The sequence below is a fragment of the Colobus angolensis genome, unplaced genomic scaffold (assembly GCF_000951035.1).
Source record: "Colobus angolensis palliatus isolate OR3802 unplaced genomic scaffold, Cang.pa_1.0 Scaffold13, whole genome shotgun sequence".
NCBI classification, from domain to species: Eukaryota; Metazoa; Chordata; class Mammalia; order Primates; family Cercopithecidae; genus Colobus; species Colobus angolensis.
Genome location: NW_012114252.1, coordinates 20900778 through 20923964, shown reverse-complemented (window position 1 = coordinate 20923964; position 23187 = coordinate 20900778). Strand labels below are relative to the sequence as shown.

The 23187-nt window shown below is 52.1% G+C and overlaps 1 protein-coding gene across 1 annotated transcript in view; it reads right to left on the bottom strand.

The window, feature by feature from the left end:
* The window catches only part of COL4A2 (collagen, type IV, alpha 2), a 205673-nt gene that overhangs the window by 5621 nt on the left and 176865 nt on the right, over positions 1 to 23187 (bottom strand). Inside the window, exons 31-46 of the mRNA XM_011933880.1 lie at positions 22989 to 23159; positions 21825 to 21968; positions 20187 to 20309; positions 19691 to 19872; positions 16456 to 16519; positions 16179 to 16253; positions 14639 to 14746; positions 13821 to 13928; positions 12876 to 12947; positions 10832 to 10957; positions 5506 to 5622; positions 3695 to 3856; positions 3517 to 3615; positions 3006 to 3152; positions 2730 to 2846; positions 724 to 915 (exon numbers count right to left, since the gene is read on the bottom strand). Coding sequence (XP_011789270.1) covers positions 724 to 915; positions 2730 to 2846; positions 3006 to 3152; positions 3517 to 3615; positions 3695 to 3856; positions 5506 to 5622; positions 10832 to 10957; positions 12876 to 12947; positions 13821 to 13928; positions 14639 to 14746; positions 16179 to 16253; positions 16456 to 16519; positions 19691 to 19872; positions 20187 to 20309; positions 21825 to 21968; positions 22989 to 23159 — 2007 coding nt within the window. The remainder of the gene's footprint in view (positions 1 to 723; positions 916 to 2729; positions 2847 to 3005; positions 3153 to 3516; positions 3616 to 3694; positions 3857 to 5505; positions 5623 to 10831; positions 10958 to 12875; positions 12948 to 13820; positions 13929 to 14638; positions 14747 to 16178; positions 16254 to 16455; positions 16520 to 19690; positions 19873 to 20186; positions 20310 to 21824; positions 21969 to 22988; positions 23160 to 23187) is intronic.

Below are 23187 nucleotides of genomic sequence, written 5' to 3'. Positions count from 1 at the left end.
ATCCTTGGCGGCCTTTGCCTCACTGTTCTTTAGAAACTCATTGTGGAAGTGGGGCGCACAGGCAGGAATGTGCTGGCGTCATGAGCCAGCCGCACGCTTTCCGGGGGCAGAACGCCTGGTGTAGCCTGCACTGAGGAGGCAGAACGCAGCCAGTGTCCCAGAGACCCTTCCCGTCACCCCCTCAAAGAGGACCTCAGACTAAGCCACCTTCACCTGTAATTTGTGTGTGTTGCGTTTTCTGTATTCAAAGTCACATTAGTGCCTTTTAAAGGCTTCCTTGAATAAGAGCATGCACACGTGTCCATAGTCCATTTTCCTGGGGTCCTGTATGGGAGAGTCTTATACGAACCCCAGCACCTTATGGCCCCTGCCTGACTCCAAGTCTACAGAACTTGGGTCAAAAAGCAAGAAGGAGGTAAAGTAATTGGTGGTCTCCACTGGAGAGGGGTCAGGGGTCAGACGGGTCACACGGGCGCCTGCGGAAGTCGATACCAAGTTAAAAGGCAGGTCCCTGTGTTAAGGTCCTGAGGTTTAAGGGCTTTGTAAGGCTTCTGCTTCAAAGGCCGTTTTAATCTTTCTGCACCTCCAGGAATGTGGGTGGACCCTTCATCAGGGGAACTTACCAGCCGTGAAGGGTTTGGGAGTCTCGCTGTGGCCCTTTGACCTTAGCCACTTCCAGGCCAGCCCTGAGCAGATCATGGGGGCCAGGTGGGAGGTACCTACCCAGGTCCTGGTTGTGTGCTTTCTCCTGGCCCTCGAAGTACAGCAGGCTGTACCCACTCCAGAGCTTGTTCATGCCCACTGGGCACATGGGCTCCTGGTCTGTCTGGCTGTGCTTCACCAGGAGGTAGCCGATGCTGACACTGCGGCCTGGCATACCGGGCAGGCCTGGGCTCCCCGGACGGCCTGGCGCACCTGCAGCCCGAGAGAGAGAGAGCGGCCCCTGTTACAGCCGCCCCACTGAAACCTCGGGACCCAGGGGTGCAGGGCAGTTTCCAGGTGCACCTACAGCCCGAGAGAGAGAGAGCAGCCCCCGTTACAGCCGCCCCACAGAAACCTCGGGACCCAGGGGTGCCGGGCAGTTTCCTGGTGCGCCTAGAACCGTTGCTTTCCTTCCCCAGATCTTGGGGCTGTTTGTTGAGATCAGGAGACTATTGGGAAGGATTTGATCTATACTTTGTGCTTAGTAGCATGAAATGATGGCAGTGAGGGCACTGGGCACAGAGGAGGGGTCCTTTCCATAAAGGACTCAGTCGGCCATAGGTAGGCGAGTGCCCCTCAGGATGTACCCAGCGTGCCTGGAGTTGGAAGTGTCCAGAGGAGTATCGCAGGCCAGCCCCCACCCCCAGCAGTGGCCTCCCTCCGCTGGACGCTTCCAGGAGACGTGGCTCATTGCAGGCCACGCTGACCGCGCACTTGACCACATCCTGGGTTAGAATGTTCTTTCTCTGCGCAGCCGAGACCTGCCTCCTATAACTCCTACCCAGGGAGCACATGGGGTGGCTCATCTGCCTCCAGCAAAGCAGCTCTGTGAATGTTTCTCGGCTGTCCCTGGTGAACCTTTCTCCCATTGTCCCCTCCCCTTCCAAGGGACACCCATGGTCGTGGCCCTTTCTCCCAGGACACTTCCCCTCCGCCGTCCCGCGCTTGTCTCCTACCCCGGGCGGGTTCTGATTTGCCGGCATTTGTTTTCAGGTGCACCCCACACTACCCATAATTTGCCGGCTGTGGATCTGACCCCAGGGGCAGGGGACTGCTACTTCCTTTGACTCGGACACCAATAATGCTACCTATGTTTAATTTTTTTTTTTTTTTTTTTTTTTTTTTTGAGATGGAGTCTCACTCTGTCGCCCAGGCTGGAGTGCAGTGGCGCAGGATGGTCTCAATCTCCTGACCTCGTGATCCGCCCGCCTCAGCCTCCCAAAGTGCTGGGATTACAGGCGCGCCTGGCCTTAATTTTAATTTTAATGCTCGGACCATTGGCTCAAACTGAGCTCAGGTTAAGACAAATTTGGGATTTTTTTTTTAAGCTGTTATTCCTGGCCTATTTCATTCTGCATATGTGCAAATAATTAAAAAAAAAATAAGTAAGATGACCGGGCATGGTGGCTTATACCTGTAATCCCAGCACTTTGTAAGGCCGAGGTGGGCGGATCACTCGAGGTCAGGAGTTCGAGACCAGCCTGGCCAACATGGTGAAACCCCGTCTCGACTACAAAAACAAAAAAGTTAGCTGGGTGTGGTGGCACATGCCTGTAGTCCCAACTGCTTGGGAGGCTAAGACAGAAGAATTGCTTGAACCCGGGAGGCAGAGGCTGCAGTGAGCTGAGATCACGCCACTGCACTCCAGCCTGGGTGAGGCAGAGTGAGACTCTGTCTCAAAAAAAAAAAAAAAAAAGGAAGGAAGGCTTTGCAATGTGGGTCTAGTAAATTTTAATAGTTGGTTTTTGGCTCCTTGTCTAATCCTGATCCTTGAAGTCTACTGATCCCTGCCGCCCACTCCGCAGCACTGCAGGTGTCCCCGGAAAAGGAAGGAGGCTATCCCGGGACTCGGTGCCAGTTGTTCTGCTGGGCGCAGGAGTGAAGCAGCATGCTCAGATTGGGAGCAGGAGGGAGGGGCAGCGCCTCATTTCTGGCTTTTCTGGGCTCTCATGTGTCCCTTTCCTGCAGACCACAGTCAGACCCATAGCACTAGGACCTGGGAAGGTCCTTCGCCACTGGTCACTCACCTTCTTGGCCAGTCGGCCCCTGGTGGCCTATGGGTCCTTCATCTCCCCGGAACCCGGGAACAGCAGACACGCCACCTCTTCCTTGGGGCCCGGCTTTCCCTGGAGCCCCACGGAAACCTGAAAGCCACCAAAGAAGTGTGAGTGTGGCTGGAAACGGTGACCACGCCTGGCACAGCTGGCAATCAGCAAAGAGAACACAAGAGGACGTAATGCCAGCAGGTCCCGGCCTTGCCCGGGCAGCCCTGAAGGGCTCCAGACCCCAGCTCAGCACTCTACCTGGTTCTCCGGGAGGGCCCTGGGGCCCCATCTCCCCTTGTGCCCCAGGGGGGCCTCGCCTCCCCTGGGGACCCACTGTCCCTGGTGGGATGGCAATCTTCTGGGGGATTCCTGCAATCCCAGGGGCTCCCACAATCCCGGGGGCACCTGGAAGAGAAACAGAGAGGCCCCAGTAAACACACAAGGTCATTCCACTCTTGCTCTGAGTGCTACTGCGTTTCTCACCTGGGGAGGCCCCTTTTGGAGCTTCCCGGACAATTGTGCTTTCTAGAGATGAGCCAGACACAAATGGGCCTGAGTGGTGACTCAGCACCTGCCATTTGAATATTAAACTTTCCATTCACCAAGGCCCTGTGACAACATCCGAGTCGCGCCTTGGTTTCCTCCCTGCTCTTTACAACATGGGACCCATGCCGGAGAGGATCCTGGCCGTTTGACCTTCAGGATGTCCCCAAGCCTGGAGAGACTGGGCTGAGCCACTAGCTCTGCAGGTATGCAGACGGTCACTTACCAGGGAATCCTGGGTCTCCCTTGGGTCCCTTGGGGCCTCTGTTGCCCACTGCGCCGGCGGGTCCAGTGTTCCCCATAAAGCCTTGTTCACCCCTGGGCCCTGCAACACAGACAAGACGTTAGGGACACGAAAGTCTGTGGGGATGGGGCTCCTCTCACTGTGGCCAGGGCACTGTTACCTTTTTCTCCCGGGAGACCGAACACACCAGGCCTGCCCTGGGGCCCGGAGTCCCCGGCCCATCCTTTGGTCCCTGGGGTTCCTGGAGCTCCTGGGTTCCCTGTGTCACCTTTGCTTCCAGGAAGAGCAGCAGACCCGGGTGGCCCTGGCGGGCCCCGATAACCTGTTGGCATTAGGGACAAGAAAGGAGGGTTTAAACAGGACCCCAAGGCCCCTGGGGGCAGTCAGGTGCACACTCACCCATTCAGGGGACAGTCTCTGGCAAGTTTGTGGCATGGAATGACTTTGTTTTTAAAAAATTGTCATAAAATACATGTAACATAAAAGTTACCATTTTAATCATTTTCAGGTACACTGCTCAGTGGCATTAAATATATTCACCTTCACACCGACTATCTCTAGAACTTTCTCATTCTAAACTGAAATCTGTCCCCGTTATACACTCACTCCCCATGTCCCTCTCCCCCCAGCCCTCAGCAACAGCCATTCTACTTTCTGTTTCTATGAATCTGATGATTTCAGGGGCCTCATATGTGTGGGATCACAGGATCCGACCTTTTGTGACTGGCTTCTTTCACTCAGCAGAATGCCCTCAAGGGGCATCTAGGTGGCAGCAGGTGATAAGAGCTCCTTCTTTTTTTTTTTTTTTTTTTTTTGAGACGGAGCCTTGCTCTGTTGCCCGGGCTGGACTGCAGTGGCCAGATCTCAGCTCACTGCAAGCTCTGCCTCCTGGGTTTACGCCATTCTCCTGCCTCAGCCTCCCGACTAGCTGGGACTACAGGCGCCCGCCACCTCGCCCGGCTAGTTTTTTGTATTTTTAGTAGAGATGGGGTTTCACCGTGTTAGCCAGGATGGTCTCGATCTCCTGACCTTGTGATCCGCCCGTCTCAGCCTCCCAAAGTGCTGGGATTACAGGCTTGAGCCACCGCGCCCGGCTAAGAGTTCCTTCTTTTAAGACTGAATAAAGGCCGGGCGCTGTGGCTCACACCTGTCATCCCAGCACTTTGGAAAGCTGAGGTGAGAGGATCGCTTGAGATCAAGAGTTTGAGACCATCCTGGCCAACATGGTGAACCCCTGTCTCTACTAAAAATACAAAAACCAGCCGGGCATGGTGGTGGGCACCTGTAATCCCAGCTACTCGGGAGGCTGAGGCAGGAGAATTCCTTGAACCCGGGAGGCGGAGATTGCAGCAAGCTGAGATCGTGCCACTGCACTCCAGCCTGGGCAACAGAGCAAGACTGTCTCAAAAAAACAAAAAAAAAAAAACAAGAAAACAACCAAACAAAAAAGACGGACTCCTCTTGCGCTGGGCGTGTACTGACTGCATTTTGCTTCTTAATTCCTCCGTCGACGGACACTGCGGTTACTTTCAGCACTTCGAGCTTGTGAATAGTGCTGCTGTGAACCCTGACCCACAAATGCTTGTTTGACGGGTGACTTCGTCTTTACGCCATCTCTGTCCAATATTCAGCTCATTTGTGATTAGGAAATGCAAATTAAATTTAATATTTGTCTAAACACAATACAGTGAGGAAGAAGAAAGCCGTTCATATCGCACATTTCTGAGTCCCCTGCAGTTTGAGTATCTGCTATTACAGCAAGTAAATGACATGGCCTGTGTCTTGGCTTCTCGGGGACCAGGTCGTACAGGTGATGGAAATGATACAGGAGGACCATGATGGCCCCTCCCCTTTGACCGGAGTCTGGGCACAGTGTGGAAATGAACGTCTGTTCTCCCCCTAGATTAAGTGGGCCATTGCCGGCTCCTGCCCCTAGAGATGTCGAAGCACAGATGCATAAGTCCTGCTTACCTTTCAGGCCAAATATCCCTGGCGCCCCTTTGTCACCAGGTACCCCAGAGATGTTGGAAGGGGGCGTGATGCCAGGGAACCCCTGAAGTCCTGGACTCCCAGGTGGTCCTCGTTCCCCTTAGGATGAAAACAGAAGACATTATTTTCAGCATTAGCACCCAACTTTTCAAATCTACTGTTTTCCCTCCACACCATCACCTGTGCTGGACCAGAGCCTGGTGAGTGAGACAGTGATGGGAGGTGGGAGGTGCCCTCAAGCCAAGGATCATCTCACGATGGGGCTGGGGAGGCTCTCAGGGTGGGGTTGGGGAGGCAGGGGCTGTGAACCCCTCCCCCAACGCCAGCCTTTCTCCTGTGAGGAGCCCTCCGCTGGGATCCTTCTGCCTGTGCTCCACTTCCCCAAGGCACTGCCCAATCATGCTTAGATGGAGCCTCAGCCCCAGGTGTGGCACAGCCGCTCAGACTCTGATCCTGATACATGTGGACAGTGGTCAGCACACATGATGGACGGAAAGTTGAAAAATTGCAAATGAGGCTTGCAATTGACATCAGTATGGTCAACCCTCCGTGTGGCTGTCCTCCAGTGCCTTGGATCCCAGCTTGGACAAAGTGGGTCCTCATTATTCACAGATTCTGTATTTCCCAACTTGTCTGCTCACTAAACCTCACTTGGAATCCCCCCCCAAATAAACACTGGCATTCACAGCTATACACAGAAGCAAAATGAGTCCCAGCTGAGGTCCAGCAAGATGACGCTCCTGCCTTCTTGCTGCAGCTCACACTGTACACACATGTCCTTGTCTTGGTCTCTGTAGTGCCGTTTTCCACATTTTTGTGCTTTATGCTGGTGATTTTGCTGTTTCAGATGCCCCCCATGCATTGTGTTGAAGTGCAGCCTAGTGTTGGTAAGTGAAGAAGGCTGTGAAGTCCCTTATGGAGAAACACATATGTAAAGAGAAGCTGCATTCAGGCACGAGTGAGAGTGCATGTTGAGTGTTCATGAATCAGCAATCCACACTAAACGAGGTGCCGTTACACAGAAAACCAGGTTACATATTGATCACTGATAAGCATCTTGTGAGCAGAGGCTTGCAGGAACCTAGCCTTGTATTTCCCCTAGGAGCAATGGTTCAATATTCACAAAGTCAGTGTTCCTGGTGACTTCAGAACATAACTATGGTGAATAATGAGAACCAACAGTTTCTGGGTCAAAGATTGGAGCTCTTTGGCACTAGCAGGGGAGTAAGAGAGAAATGGCCACATAAGGAAATCTCTGGAAATTCCACTCCTTCCTGTGCTGTCAGCCAACAAGACACTAATGGAGCTTTACGTGCTATAGGGCAGTGGTGGTTAGAAATCAGTGTGGACCTGAGTCTGGGCGGATTAAGTCTACTTTCCCTCCTAACCACCTTCAGTCTTTTGTTTTTCCTGAAGGGCTGGGGACCAACATTAGTATTAGAACCCTGCAAAATGTCCAAATGTCCAAGTGGGCGAGGAGAGCATCATTTCCGCTCCGCAGGGGAGAGAGCTGGGCCAAACAGTGCCAATCTATAAAAATGAGAAAACGCAGCAACAGTGGTTTTCTGTTTCCCCTCTGGCTTTATGACTAATCTATACCCATCAGCAGCAGGAAGAGGTTTTCCCCTTGGAAGATCCTGGTATCCGTTATCCATCCCAGGGGAAAGGATTCCATTCACGCGTGCTTCCAAGTAGGACAAAACAAACAGCAGGAGAAATATTTAGAGAGGTGAGGCTTGTCTCACAAATCACAGACAACACGCAAGTGGGTTCATTAGCCCTGAGGGCATGAGTGAGCCACCATCTGTGGTTTGATATAAAATGACACCAATTGAACTGCTTCTAGCTATTGTCACAAACTCCCCGAAACAGATGGTGAGCGTCAGTAAATAATGGCAGACTCCTGAGTTAGATGATCCAGTACAATCCCCAGACTGGCAGATTCCCACGAAAACATAATTAACTTAACTGCAGTGATGAGGCCTCTGTTAATGAGAACATTTAGCAAACATGAGTCAGTTTGCTGGAATCTAGATGAAAACCACCAAGATTTCTCAGTAGCCCCCACGGATCGTCCTAAGTACTGATATAAAAAAAAGTCTCACTAACAGGGGTTCCATGAAGGGCCATGTTGCATGACTCAAGGCCAAATCAGGAACGGATGCTTGAATGTCAGCTGCAGACACAGGTGAGGTTGCAAATTCTAGCTTCAGTGAACTGTGATATGGTTTGGCCGTATCCCCACCCAAATCTCATCTTGACTTGTAGTTTCCATAATCCACACATGTCGTAGGAGGGATCTGGTGGGAAGTAATTGAATCATGCGGGTAGCTATCGTCATGCTGTTCTCCTGATAGTGAGTTCCTACGAGCTCCGATGGTTTTATAAGGGGCTTCCCCCCACCCTTTACTCGGCACTTCTCTCTCCTGCTGCTAGTGAAGAAGGATGTGTTTGCTTCCCCGTCTGCCATGATTGTAAGTTTCCTAAGGCCTCCCCCCGGCCATGCAGAACCGTGAGTCAATTAAACCTCTTTCCTTTATAAATTACCCAGTCTCTGGTATTTCTTCATAGCAGCATGAGAACGAACTAACACAAATGAGATGCGACTCATGCAAAGGAAGATAATGGATTCAAATTATTCCCATATTTTCAGAGAAAAGTGTGTATCCTGAGTGACATTATATCAGTGTGTGAAGGTCATCATAGAAAGTCGTCTTTCCCTCATCACTAGCCAGAGGCAGTGGCCTCATATGCCAAGGCCCAGTGGCACTGGGCAGTGTGGCACTGGGCAAGTGTCTGCTCTGGCCTCCAGGGCCTGCTCTGAAGTCATCAGCTCATGGGCCCATTGTGATGTTCGTGCAGGTCGAGGGTGGGGGCATGGCTTACAAAAGTCAGCATGCCTCACGGTGGCTTGGAAGCCGGGGACACCGTCCAGGTCCCTGGGATGGAAGGCAGGGAGCGCCACAGGAGGTCACCTAGAGTTTTGATAAATGGGTCCCACACAGATCAAATGTGTAATAAGGCCATCAATGCAACCTTAGGGGTGTTCCGAGCTACACATAACTCTCCACTGATGTCAGAAAATTACCCTACAGTTTCACAATATTCTTCTCCAACAAGTATTTGTTGAGCACTCACTCAGGGACAAGCATTTTGCTGAGGTGTAAGTGGAAAATAAATGAGGTAAATTTCTGCCCTTGGGGATGGAAATCTTAATTTTTTTTGTGGTCAAGTACAGGGCCTGAACATCATGCTGTGTGAATCAAACTTTAAAAATGCATGGTCATACGAAATGCTAGCAGCTGTGCTCTGTGACCCCCCTCTACCGCCCACTGTGTGCACCCTGTCAAAATCCCATCTCAGTTTCCTCCGCCCCTCCCTGTGCCGGATCTCCTCTCCACATCTCCTGGCCAAGTCTTCCCCATTGCTAAGTTCCCAGATGGCTTTCAGGTGACAGACTGGTAAAGTGATCATCATGACACTCTGAAAACAATGCTGTTTCGAGGCCTTTAAAAATAGCAGACATTTATTGCTGGCCTCCTGTGTGCAAGAGCTTTACCTGTAGTATCTCATTGTATCCTCCCAATACTCACAAGCACATTTTTATTCTCATTTTACAGACAACGCCAGAGACATTCAATACCACGGCCAAGGTCACATGGTAAAAATATGGTGTATGTGAGATGCAGAACAAGAACCCAACAGGTGTCTGATTTAAAGGTCATGGGCATGGTCAACTCTACTGCTGGGCTCCCGGGAGGCTTATGCTGGTGGACTGACCCTAGATCATCACCCTTGACTGAGGCTGTGCTGGTGGACTGACCTATATCCTCAGTCCTGGGTGGAGGTTGTGCTGGTGGACTGACCCTAGACCCTCAATCCTGGTTGAAGCTGTGCTGGTGGACTGACCTAGATCCTCACCTGAGCGAGGCTGTGCTGGTGGATTGACCTAGATCCTCACCCCTGACTGAGGCTGTGCTGGTGGAGTCACCTTAGATCCTCACTCCTGGGTTTCTGCTGGTGTGCTGACCCTAGATCCTCATCCCTGGCAGAGGTTATGCTGGTGGACTGTCCTAGATCCTCACCCCTGACTGAGGCTGTGCTGGTGGACTGACCCTAGATCCTCATCCCTGACTGAGGCTGTGCTGGTGGACTGACCCGAGATCCTCATCCCTGACTGAGGTTGTGCTGGTGGACTGACCCTAGATCCCCATCCCTGGCTGAGGCTGTGCTGGTGTACTGTCCTGGATCCTCACCCTGACTAGGGCTCTGGCAGCACCATGCAGCCTCCCAGGACAGTCTGGCTCCTGTTGGCAGCACCCCTCCTCTTTCTCCTATCTTCAGATCAGTGCTGTGGAGCTCTGAGGCTAGGGGTTTCCGGAGTTTCTAGCTCTTGATGAGGGGAGAGGGCAGGCAGCAGATCCTGGAGAGTCAGATGTGATCTGCAAGCCTTGAGATATCCCTGAATCCCAGAAAAAGTTAGGGTTGCTGGCCTTCTTGGTTCTGACTTCCTTTCCTGTGGGTGTCTGGTTCTAGCTTCATGGGGAGTTGGCACTAGAAAAACTCAGGCTTTTGTGCATGGAAGCCAGAGTTTTTGTTCCCACCATGGAGCCCAGGGTGCCCAGACTGTCCGTCCAGGTATGCTGCCCAGCTCCCATACCTGAGCCAGGAGATGCACCTGGTCGGGCTGGTGAGGTGGGTGGGGTGCGGGAGAGGCCCACTGATCTCAGAAACAGACTCTGGGACTGTGGGCTCATGCACAATGAGACCACAACACCCTTAGCAGACTGGCTCCCAGGAAGGTCCTGGTTTCTATTTTTATTTAGGAATGTTTCTCACTGCCATTTAGACTTGAGCCCACCTTGACTGGTGAGCAGGGAGGTATGGGGTGGGAAGAGAGGTTTCTAGTTATTTCCTACCCAAGTATGGTTCAGCATGGCTCTGCTAGGAGCTTTAATGCATTTATTTGTTTGCACATTCACTACCCAGAGTGCTTGTTATGGCAGGGCCTGTGCCAGTGCCCCGGGCACATGGAGGGATCTCACGGGGTCTCTAGGCCAGGGAGCTTATCAGTTAGTCCTGGGGATGGGTGGTCAGTGCCTCACCAACACCGATGGGAAAAAATAAACTGCCTAACAAACTAAGACTAGCTCACAGGTTCTGCAACAGGTAGTCCTCCCCAGAAAAACCAGCTCTTCCCTGCACTTCTGAGCAGCCTCTCCCACCCCATAGACACTCCATGGCCCCGCCTCGGGGTGGGTTCTGGTTATGGGGACGGCAAAGTTGGCTTTGGAATGTGTGGCCTCACCTGGAGCTCCTGGCTCTCCTTTCTGTCCTGGGACTCCCACAGGGCCTGGAAGGGTGTTGGCGTCTCCGGGGCCACCTCTGTCCCCAGGAGGACCTGGGAAGCCAGGGTCTCCGTGGATGTCGGCACCTGAGGAAGAGTTATGACAGCAGCTGAGGTCGGTGTTTCCAACCACACAGCTGACTTTCCTAAGTGAAAGAACTGCTCGGGGTGCCTCAAAAGCAGAGAAACAGAGGCAGCCGTGGTGATTTCAGCTTGCATTACAATATATGGCCTCCAGGTCACAGGAGTGAGATTTGAAAGGGATCTTAACAGAGATCACAGTGGAAGCCCTTGGCTTTATGGATAAGAGGATCGAGGCCCATCAGAGGGTCCAAATTCACAGAAACAGTGGGTCAGGGAGCTGGGACCCCTCCCGGGCCTCTTCGCTCCTGGGGGCTGCTCTTCAGGCTATGCTTAATTAGGTTTTCAAAGTAAACACTGTCTAACATCTTCCCCGTTCTCATAACAGGTGTTCATCGCCATTGTGGCAGGAAACAGCAAGACAACTGGACGAGGCTCTCCCGCCACTTGCCCGTTGGACCTGGAATGGAGTGTTAATGACGCAGGAGTGTGTGAATTTACATGTCACACACACACACACACACACACACACACACACACACAAATTCACCTGTAGACAGAGCAGTATTTTGCTATATGAAATGTCTACAAAGAGCACATTCTAAAAGCAGCTTTAGGATTATGGGTGCTTTTTTCCTTCTTAAATGTGTTGATTTTTAAATGTGTTTAAATGTGTTAATTTTTTTTCTCCACTGAACATAAATAATTTGTATATATTGAAAAGAAAACAAGGTTATCTTTTGAAAAAAAGACACAATCAATAATAAAATGATTCCCCACTTAGTGCCTGATGTCCTTCAAATGTTATTTTATTAGTCCTGTAATAGATTACAAAATTAAATGAAAAGACAAGGACATTAAGATTTAGGGTGAAAATAGCTGAATTTAAAGTAAAAAAGTTTCAAGAAGTTGCCAAGCCTTCCTGCACTATTGCTATCTCAGCTTCTTGGGGAGGACAGGGTTAAAGGGAAAGCCTGATGATCCTTGTGATGAATAAATTGACATCCAGCTGCTGTTATTATATCCTGGAAGGGCTCAGGATGGAAACCTTATTCTGCCATTGGTTGTTGGAAATAATGAGGCTTTATATCCTCTTCAGGGAAAAAAATGTGCTACAATAGTTTATAAAATAAGCCAGAAAAATGCTATGAAAGGTGTCAGTTTCTTTTTCCTGTGGAATAAGAAACCCTTGGTTCACCATTGCTATGGACTGATGGTGTCATTCTCCCCAACCCCAAAGTTCATAAGTGGAAGCCCTAACTCCAGGATGGCATTTGAAGGGGGGACCTTTGGGAAGTAATTAGGGTTACGCCAGGTCATGAGGGTGGGGCCCCAAGATGGGGTTACTGCCCTTATAAGAAGTGACAGGGGAGAGCGGGTGCTCTCTCCTGTGAGGACACAGCGAGCAGCCAGGACGCGGCCGTCTCAGAACCCGACCACGCGGGCATACTGATCCCAGCCTCCAGCCTCCAGAACTGGGAGGAAACCCATTTCGCTTGTTTTTGGCTCCCAGCCTGTGGGTGCCCAGACTCAGCGCTATCACTGTCTCCAGCATCAGAACTGCCCAGGGGTAGGTGGAGACCGCTGGCTTTCTTATGCCAATGAAATGAGAGATCACCGACACACACTGGGCGGAGTGAATACTCCGGACACCTGAGGGTGCAGGTGCGTCCCACCCCCCACACAGTGCTGCTGAAAAAGCAAGGACTCTGTTTCTCTTTCTGTCTAAAAGCCTGATGGGTCCATTCAACACAGCAACTGGCTTGAGAAACGGATTCTTAGGGATCACATCTTAGCAGCATACAGGACCACGGGGCCCGGACCCGCCTCTCAGGGCCCATCACATAGCACTTCAGGAAGCCCACCCAGCTCTCTGAGACCCTCCCTTCCCTGCAGTCTGGAGGGCAGACTCAGCACAGAGTACCTGGGGATCCTGGAAAGCCTTTGGTGCCTGGCAAGCCGTGTAAGCCGCGGATCCCACGGAGTCCCGGAAAACCTGTGAGGGTGTCACTCACTGTTATTTCACGTGTAGGACGGCACAGGGGGTTCCGGGTGGGAGAAACCCTCAAGGTGACTCAGATGTGTTCTGCTGGCTCTGAAACTGTCACCTGGTACTGTCACCCATACAGTCCTGCCAAAGCCCCACAAATAGGAAGCAGCTAAGCCACACGCTCAACTTACACGACATGTAAACGAACTACTCTTATGTTATGTAGGAAAACCACTGAACTGGGACACTGTCTTCATGGAATCTTTTTAACAGACTAGGCCTGGGGAGGGGTGACATGTCCCACACCTCTTCTTGACGCCTGGCCACTGTTGTATGTTTGGTTTGTAAAAGCTGCTTGGAACAAATAGCCCGGTGTCATTTCCATTCCCTCTGGATTTCTGAGGGTAACTATTTCTAAAGCAGGACACAGCAAACAGGTGGCAATTCCTTCCGTGACGTGGGCAGTAAGCATGGCAGGGTGGCCCATCTCTGGTTGCCAGGGGGCTGTAAGGGGGCCCCAGGGCGGCCTGTGCGGCACAGTGGGACACTGAGGCTGCTCCTGCACCCTGATCTCGCTGTGCATCCCTGTGCGGCGAGGACAAGTGGACCCTGAAGCCTCCCTGGTAGGCTTCCATTCATCCTTCTGGGAGGTGAAGCCCTGGGCAGATTTATGCATCTGGCTTGATTCCCAGTCGCTGGGGGCACCAGTGTACCCTGTGCTGCTACGTTGGTGCGGACCACCACAAGCCACAGCAAACCTGCCTTTACTCTCATATGGGCCTTCGAAGTCGCCCTGAGAGAGGCTGGCCTGCTCAGCGGTGCCTCCTGCACAGCCCACGACTCTGGGTCTGGGTGACCGTGTGTTTTCCGTGGCCTTACCTGGTAAGCCTGGAGTTCCCGGCCAGCCGTCATCTCCTTTGCCACCAGGGAGTCCAATCCGTCCCGGCTCTCCCTGCGACCCTGGAGGCCCAGTTAGCCCTGGAAAGCCTGGGAGTGAACACAGCATTAAGTCTGAGCACACAGGACACCTTGGGCACTGCCTGGTGAGGTCCTGGCGGAAGGGGCAGCTGCTCTGGGAGGGGCTGAGGGCCGGAAGGGCTGCAGTGCCAGTTGGAGGAGAGATTAGAACTGTCCCTCAAGCTGGGGATGCAGGTGGTCTTAGACGCCACAAACATATTCAGTAGGATTTGCTCAGCCTTGCCAGAGAGAAAATAGTGTGTAGTTTTAATTCTCGCCCTATTATCCAAATAGACGTCTGGAGAGGACCCCGAGGCACTGCCTGCAGAGATGAGCCTCCTGGCGTTCCCCGGTGCTGAGTAAACACAGCCAGAAGCAGCAGCAACACCGTGGGAAGCCAGCCCACTGTCCGCTCCGCTTCTCTAACCGAGGATGTTCTTAGGGGGTTCTGCATATTCAGCACAAGCAAAGGGATCCCTTACAAACTGTCGGCTTCTATATGATAAACAGAGGCTCGGCCGAAAAGGCACTTCTCATTCCCCCTCATGCTTCTCTCCAGTTCTCAGGTCTGCCCCCAGCCCAGGTGGTGGTTTCTCTCCACGCCGTCAGCCCTGAGGAAGGCTCCTAGGCGGGCAGCAGGCCTGAGTGAGCTTCCAGGGTTGGGTGTGATTGGAGGAAACTGACAACACTGGCTGCCTTTGTTCTGGGGTCTCCGGCTGTGTGGCTGCGGGAGATTTTACCTGTTTGTCCTTTAAGCCCAGGAGGGCCTTGGACTCCAGTCACGCCTGTTATCCCAGGGAAGCCGATGTCACCTTCTGTTCCTTTCTCTCCAAAGAATCCCTTCAGACCTGCAACCACAGACACGCTGTTGGAACAGACACCGCACCCCTGTGGGCTCCAGGGAACCCCAGCTCTAGTATGTACAGAACCACACTGCTGCGCCTCCAGGAATGGAGAGAGGCATCTAACCGTGCTCCTTTCTCAGCTGATTTTTAACCTGCTTCCTCCCTCTAAGCCTGCACTAGCCAGCCTTCAAGGCAGCACCCATGCAGCCCTCACTGTCTTAGGGAAAACAGGACACCTGCAGGGACGATGGGCACAGCTGGCCCCACCCTTCCACTGTGGGACCGCAGCTCTGAGATACTGTCTCCTGGTGATGGACGCAGGGGAGGCTCCACTCCAAAGCCTTTCTGGCCCCAGAGTCTAATAAAAACCAAAATGTTCAAAGGGTAACACCAAAAATAATTCTTGGGTGGGGGTAGCGTCTCTTCCCTGACACATTTTCAGTTGAACAAGTGAAGGCATCATTAGAGACGCATGGTAATGACGGTCCACGTTTCTGTCTTCATAAACCAAACGGCCAGACTGACGGCCTAGGGTGGGAGACGCAGCTAGCCAAGCGTCAGATGGCCCAGCAGCACAGAGCTCCCCTGTCACTCAGGAGGAAGCCACTGGGAGCCCAGGTCACAGATAACAAAGGAGCCCGGGAGGGCTGGTAAACTGGGGTGCCTATTTCCCAGCAGTTCTCTGATCCTGTGCTCAACCGAACACATCTTTGCATTCCAGAGCAATTTCTAGACAAAGAACTAGCCCAGCAGTCTCCTCACTGGTCCAGCCTGGAGAGACTCCTTTTCTCCCACCAGGGCCAGCCCTGCAAACACCTGGGGCTCCAGCAACTTGAGCAGTGCGGGGTTCCCCCAAAAGAAAATCCCGAGAAGGAAGAAAACTAGCACAGGCGCCTTGAGACGTCACTGAAGGCAGGAATTTAGGAGTGGAACCTCAGTGATGTGCAGAAGAGAAGGGAGGCACTGTGCCGTCCCAGCCTCTCGCAGCTCTCGGGCTGGTCAGCTGCCTCCGTACCTCTCTTAAGCAATGGCCTGACTCCCACTCCCCCTCTCCTGGACCTTTCGCTGTTTCTGAGAAGCTTGGCTCAGTGACCACCTGCTGCACACCCTCAGGTGTTCCGGGAGCCAGGGTGCTGGTTGGCTTTTCACCAGTTACACTTTATGGGCTGCAGTGACTCTCATTCACCGAGTGTCCATTCTGGCTATTTTCAGTATCAACGAGAGAGACACACAGAGAGAAAGACGTTTTGATTTTGCCTTCAGATTTAACTTAATTAAAAGTGACGGTCTTTCTTGCACATTGGGCTTGAAGACCTCATTCACTACCAAGTGCTTTCTGGTTGTTACCAAATTTGATCTGTTTGGCAAGTCGGGCTCCTAGACAAAGGCTCAGGGCTGTCGTTGAAGATGAAGACGTGGAAAATAACTCGTGTACCTGGTATTCCAGCGGTGCCCTGCTCCCCCTTCAGGCCTGGTCTTCCTGGTAAATTTATAGTGTCCCCGATGTCACCTGTTAAATGCAAAAGAGATGGCTAAGAACAGGACTTTCCACCGGGAGGCTGTGAGTTTTGCAGCTTCTATTTTGTTATATTCCTAACAAGAATAATTTGCTTTAAAATACCTAACAGCACTTGCAGGTCTGATACTGACTCACGTGCTCAGAGAGCTCTGAATCGTGGACTCCCTGTTTTCACTGGATGGGCAACACTCACCGAAATCACCGGTTGGGCCGATCTCGCCATACAGGCCTGCTCTCCCTGGGGCGCCTTTGTCACCCTAAGGACAGACACGAACCATCTCAGAAGGCTGTTAGTGAAGTCAGCTGTAACTCTGAAGTTAGCTCACTTGTTTAACTATCCAGTATGCTAACAACAATACTCAAGGTGTGTGATCTTGTCATTTTGCAGAAAACTTGAGTTTTTCAGTGTGTATCATAGGTGGTTTGCTTAGCTGTTCTTTTTGTTTATTTATTTTTTTCTTTGAGACAGGATCTCACTCTGTCACCCAGGCTGGAGTGCAGCAGCACAATCACAGCTCAGTGCTGCCTCGATTTCCTGGACTCAAGCCATCCTTCGGTCTCAGCCTCCTGTGCAGCTGGGATTACAGGTGTGAGCCACCAAGGCTGACGAATATTTTTTAAATTTTTAGTAGAGATGGGGTCTTGCTATGTTGCCCAGGCTGGGCTTGAACTCCTGGGTTCAAGTGATTCTCCCTCCTCTGCCTTCCAAAGTGTTGGGATTACAGGCCTGAGCCACTGTGCCTGGCCTTGCTGTTCTTATGGAACTGTGAAGTGATCCAATGAAACAAGCTTGGCAACTGCATCATAATTAAGGGCCCAGGTCTCGATCACGACAGTGTGGTGGTGTCAGCAGCGGCGGTGACTCTGACCACATCCTCTCTCTGCCACGCTTTCCCGCGCACACATGGTGGACCCCATCTCAACAGCGTATTCACGCCTCATGAAAACCCTGCCAGGCAGGCACTGCTACTTCCCAACGACAGGCAAGGGAACTGAAGCACAGACAGGTTTTGTTTAAGGTCACTCCGCCAGCAAGTGGCAGAACTGGGATTTCCATGTGGGCAGCCAGATCGCAGAACCTGCTCTCTAGATTATAACAGAGACAGGGGGCTGTGCGCTTCCATCTGTGCACAGAGGGAGACTTCTCCAGAAGGACGTAGGTGGCTGGTGAGGAGGTTGGGAAGATGCCTGGGGTTGCTTGGTGGCTTCCTGGAAGCCTTAGTTTTCCTCTGTACAGCGGCTTCCTCTGCAGAGGGAGCATGAGAATTCTGATCCACCTTGGTGCCACTGTGACGTCAGCACTACAGCATCAATGCCCAAGCATGGCCTAACATGAGGCGCTGCAGTATTAATATAGCCAGGCTGGGCACGGTGGCGCAAGCCTAGAATCCCAGCACTTTGGGAGGCCGAGGCAGGTGGACTGCCTGAGGTCAGGAGTTCAAGACCAGCCTGGCCAACATAGTGAAACCCTGTCTCTATTAAAAATACAAAATTAGCTGGGCGTGGTGGTGCATGCCTGTAATCCCAGCTACTTGGGAGGCTGTGGCAGGAGAATCGCTTGAACCAGGAGGCGGTGGTTGCAGTGAGCCGAGATCATGCCATTGCACTCCAGTCTGGGTGACAGAGTGAGACTCTGTCTCAAAAAAAAAAAGCTCCGTTGTTGGAGGAAGGGGGAGCGTATCCACAGGCTGTACCTTTGTTTAGATAATGCTCTATTTTTCTTTCTCAAAGTTTACTTTTCTGAGGCATAACTTAAATACAGTAATGTCCACTCATCTTAAATGTACAGCTCAATGCATTTGAACTCGTGTGTCACTGAAAGACACAGAACACTGTCAGCACTCTATGATAACCCCACCTAAAGCAGCCGTGCTCCCGATACCCCATCAAACAGCCTTGTCAGTTCTTGAACTGCACGTCAAAGAAACTGAATCATGTGTCCTTTGCTGTTTCTGGTTTATTTTGTTCAACATAAAGTTTGGAAATAAAGTTAGGTTGCTGGATTTTACCAAGAATTCTCATTTATTGCTGTGTATGGAGATAAAATGCACAGATAATGCTGTGTCTGGTCAGAATGTACCATGTTCATTTATTCTTTTCCCTGTTGGTGGACATTTGGGCTGTTTTCTAGCTTTGAGCTGTTATGAATAAAGGTCCTTTGGACATTGTGGTAGGTGTCTTTGGTAGACACAGGCATCTTTCTTTTTTCTTTTTTTTTTTTTTAAGATGGAGTCTTGCTTTGTCAGCCAAGCCGGAGTGCAATGGCGCAGTCTTGGCTCACTGCAACCTCCGCTTCCTGGGTTCCAGCGATTCTTCTGCCTCGGCCTCCCTAGTAGCTGGGATTATGAGTGTGCACCATCAAACCCAGCTAATTTTTTATATTTTTGGTAGAGACGAGGTTTCACCATGTTGGCCAAGCTAGTCTTGATCTCCTGACCTCAAGTGATCTGCCTGCCTTGGCCTCCCAAAGTGCTGGGATTATAGGCAACAGCCACCACACCTGGCTGGCATCTTTCTTTTTTAAAGTGACCCGAACAGCACACACAGACTGGCTAGAAGATCCTCTCAGCTGCAGATTTTGGGAGTGAGGGGAGGAAGACCCCTGAAGAATTCTGTACACCAAGGTGGGCCAGACACACAGGCAGGCCCTGGCCTGCCACTAAGGGTTCACACCAAGGGGCCCAGACCTTCTGATCTGCTCCAAATGTGCCCATCCCCCTGGGAAGGCCAGCCACGTGCTGGGGACTGTGAGAGTACACTATCCTTACATGAAAGAGGCTAGAAATGGAATTCTAGGAAATGCAATCTGTGGGGAGCCACGCTGTGCTATGTTATATACACTGTTTATACAGCACTCAAGAAAACTGCAAGGTAGCTACTACCTTCATTCCGCAGCTGAGGGAGAAGGTGTGGAGAAGAGAGCCCTGCCCAGGGTCAGGGCCATCACTAGTACCATCACAACAGCGTGTGTGGCCCACATTAACTGCTCAACAGACATCTGCTGAACAAAGGCTGAGTGAGTGAATGGCGGCCCGGATGGGAAGCCAGGCTGCCCGGCCCCAGGTCTACACCGTGATTCAGCCATGGGCTCTCAGGCGTGGTGTCACTGATGTGCTCAATTTCAGAGCTCCGATCCCTGAAAATTCAAGTTTTCTTCTCTCAAGGACCCCATAAAAATGCAGACAACATGCTTCACCCAGCACAAGCCCGCAGAAGGACCACAGCAGCTGGGTGGCCTCGCACCACATCCGCACGTGTCCACGTGCAGCAGCTCCTTACAGGGCTGTGTGGCCCGCGCCAAGCCTGAGGCTGCCCTGAACCTGCCGCTGACACTCTCACCCTAGCAAATGCCAGACCAAAGCATGTTCATTAACAAGCAAAGGGGAGAGGAGCTCACAGAACAGGGGGAGTAAAAGACGCCCACTCACCCGGCTTCCTATGAATCCTGGGAACCCTGTAATTCCAGGGGGGCCAGCCACCCCAGGGAATCCTGGCAAACCAGGGATGCCCGGGGCTCCGATGTCTCCCTTGACTCCTTTGATGTGGCCGGGCCTCCCAGGCAGCCCGGGGATTCCCGACAGTCCTGGGATGCCTGGCATTCCCGGGATACCTGCAGGAAGACCCTGGGGTGTAACGCTCTGGTGAGGACACAGCACCTGCCCTCCCGAGGTTTCCAATGTTGCAGCCTGGATGCATTTTGCTATCCTAAGTGCTGCAAATCTTAAGATGGGAAAGCGAGGTTACTCGGGCATCAGAGAACAACCCTGCACGGGCTGTGAACAAACGGGGTGTCCAGAGACGAAAAGCACGAAGAAAGCCAGGTGTAGGGCACGGGGCGTCTCTGGGGACGGAGAGCAGCAGGAGCTGGGGCAGGCTGGGGCAGCAGGGACTAGGGGACCCCTGGCTGCAGGTCAGAAGACTCACCTTTCGCGCCCAGGTATCCTTTCAGTCCCATAGGCCCTTCGTCTCCTTTCTCTCCTTTAATGTCTTTCATTCCTGGCAGGATGACGGGAGGTGGTCCTGGGGGCCCAGGGTCCCCTCGGCTGCCTGGAAGGGAATAGAGTGCTGTCATTTTCTGGGGGCTCCAGACCACGCAGGAGAACACAGGTGAAGACCCGGTCCCTGAGGCACAGGGGCTGCACGTCTCCCCCAAGCGGGGAAGCCTCGGAGAGAGACCAAGGGCTCCGGAGAAGCCTCTTCTGTGTCCATCGGAGTAGTCGGAGTTGGGGGTGGCTCCAGGGTCCTGGGCCTGAGGCCGGAGTCACTGAGCACACAGCACCACAGTGGGTGGAAGTGCCTGCCAGCAGATACAGAGGGGGCGGCCAAAGCCAGTGCGGCTTCCATAGGATGTTCTGTGAGAGGGTCATTTTGTCATGTGTGCTCTGATGGGACTGTGATGGACCTCGGTCACAAGTAGGAAGGCCCATGAGGAGGGCGCCAGCTCCGTGCCCTCCTGTAGGCACCTTCACAGGGAGGAGAAGCATGGAAGGGACGTCTTGGGGGCGTTCTGAGGAGCTGAGGAATTCCAGGAGGGGAGGGGCCAGAGCTGCAGGCCGGGCGGGAAACTGTACTAGTTCAGGCTGGGGATGCCCCGGAATCCATTCTCATTGGAGGAGTGAGTGAAATCTGGCTGCGTGAAAATAAGTGAGTTTCACTCTCTAAGCATTTACTGTGTATTCAGTACTTGGCTAGAGGCTGATGGGATCAAAATCATAAATTGGTCCTGACCCCACAGAGCATGCCCACCAGTGGAGGGACAGACACCCCATGGTTAACTTCACCCTAAGGAGGCTCGAGGAAATAATTACAGTGGAGCTGAAAATTACTTAATCTTAAAATGCCATTTTTTTTTTTTGCGTGAAATAGCCTGAAATCTCTGTTAACATGAAGACTATTTGAAAACGCCAAGTGTGAGTAAAAATCTTAACAAAAGTGAGCACCCAAGATTGCAATTGCACTCCTGCCGGCAGCCTATGAAGCTTCCCATTTCTCCACCTCCTCACCAACACTCACTCTCAGTCATTAAGTTTTTAGAGACCACTGTGACTATTTCAGAACAAAAGCATCTGAACAGAAGTCATGAAAATGTGCCTTGTTAGTAATAAACTCAATGAACGAGGGGCCTGACCTGGGGGGTCTTGAGATGCCTGTCCGCGTGGGGGTTGAACCCACCTCACGTGTGCCCCGCGTTCTCTCTGGCACTGTGTTACATCCTTCCACTTGGAAAGCTGTGTCCTCCTGCGCCGGATGGCACTCCCTTCTCTTGGAACTCATCTGTTCCCTGCTTTTCACCGGCCCCCCTTCATGTTTACCACAATATACTCATGGTGGAATATGTTTTCATGACATATTTGGTTCTTAGCGATGCCATCATTTTGGTTCTCAAGAGTTTCCTTTGGTTAGGATTATTCCCTTATCACATGGTCAGTGGGTTGAGGCAGGGATAAAGCCCTTGAGTTTTTGTTAGTTCATTTTGTTTGTTTCATCTCACTTAGGGTTCCTGGATGCGTGGGTTTTCAAAAATTCACTCTGGGTTAGGAGGATGTTAAGAGAGGGACATACCTTTAAAACCTGGCTCACCAGCCAGACCCTTCAGACCGGGTATTCCGAAAAATCCAGCCTCGCCTTTGCTCCCTGGAAACCCGGGTCTCCCTTTGAGTCCAGGCATGCCCTGGAAACCATCCATCCCAGGTGAGCCTCTCTCTCCTTCAGAGGAAAAGAGAAAAGTGCTGGGTTAGACATGAGTAAAATGCATGGGACATTTTAATCTCACGTCTCTGTAACGTTTCGGCAATGTGACTCAAGTAAGAAGATTCTGAACCTAAAATAGGGATTTCCGGAGACACTATCTTCTGAGCAACTCTCTCTGTTGATCTCTGCTATTAACAGACAGCATTCCAGAGCCAGCCTGTCTTCAGACCAGACACTGGCAACAAGGAAACACATCAAGGTCACGCAGGAAGACTAGGAGGGAAATCGGAAGGTGATGCAGGTCCACGGGCCCACAGACCCATCAAGATAAAGGCAGAGGGGTGCGCTGGAAAGGAGGGCAGCAGTAACACTGCACCTGACATGGAAACGCGACACAGGACCATGGAAAGAAGACCAATGTCTCCAGCAACGTAAGGACAGACCAAGGTGTCTCCAGCAACCGAAAGACAGACCCATATGTCTCCAGTAATGGAAAGACCAACCCATGTGTCTCCAGCAACGGAAGGACAGAACAGTGTCTCCAGTAACGGAAGGACAGAACTGTGCGTCTCTAGCAATGTTCACGGGCTGGAGGGCTCTGCTTCTAGATTGGCCTGCTTGTGCTGAAATAAACCTATCCCTGTAACCAACTACTTTGCTTTGCTTTGGTTTCAAATTTACCAGATAACCTCTGGATCTGAATCCAGGCTCCCGAGTGGACCTCTCCACACATCTCCCTGTGCAGATGGTCATATTTACAGTAAGATGATGCTTCCCAGGTAAGAGCAGTTTGTCTTGGCAAAGTCATAAACTGGCTTTGTCAGGCACGTTGGTCCCACCAGCGTCTACGCAGCATTAACCACCCGTCCGGGGGCTGCTGTCTCCTGGGTCAGGAGAGTCCCAAGGCCTCCAATCTGCAGACGTGTGAGGCCAGCCCCGCGGCCCACAGAGGTGCCCAGCAGAGCTGTCTCAGGTCAGAGTTTATCAGACCCAACCTTCCCGCAAAGTGATCCCTGGTCACAGTCACACAATTACCTTTTAGCCCGGGGGTCCCGGGCATTCCATCAATTCCTTTAAATCCAGGGCTTCCTGGATGGCCTCGCTCCCCTGCCAGGCCAGCATCTCCTCTGTCACCGGACAGACCTTTCATGCCCACAGGGCCAGGAGCGCCTATGTCCCCAGGGTCCCCTCTATCTCCAGGCAGACCTGTCGGGAAGAGGAGCAAATCAAAGAG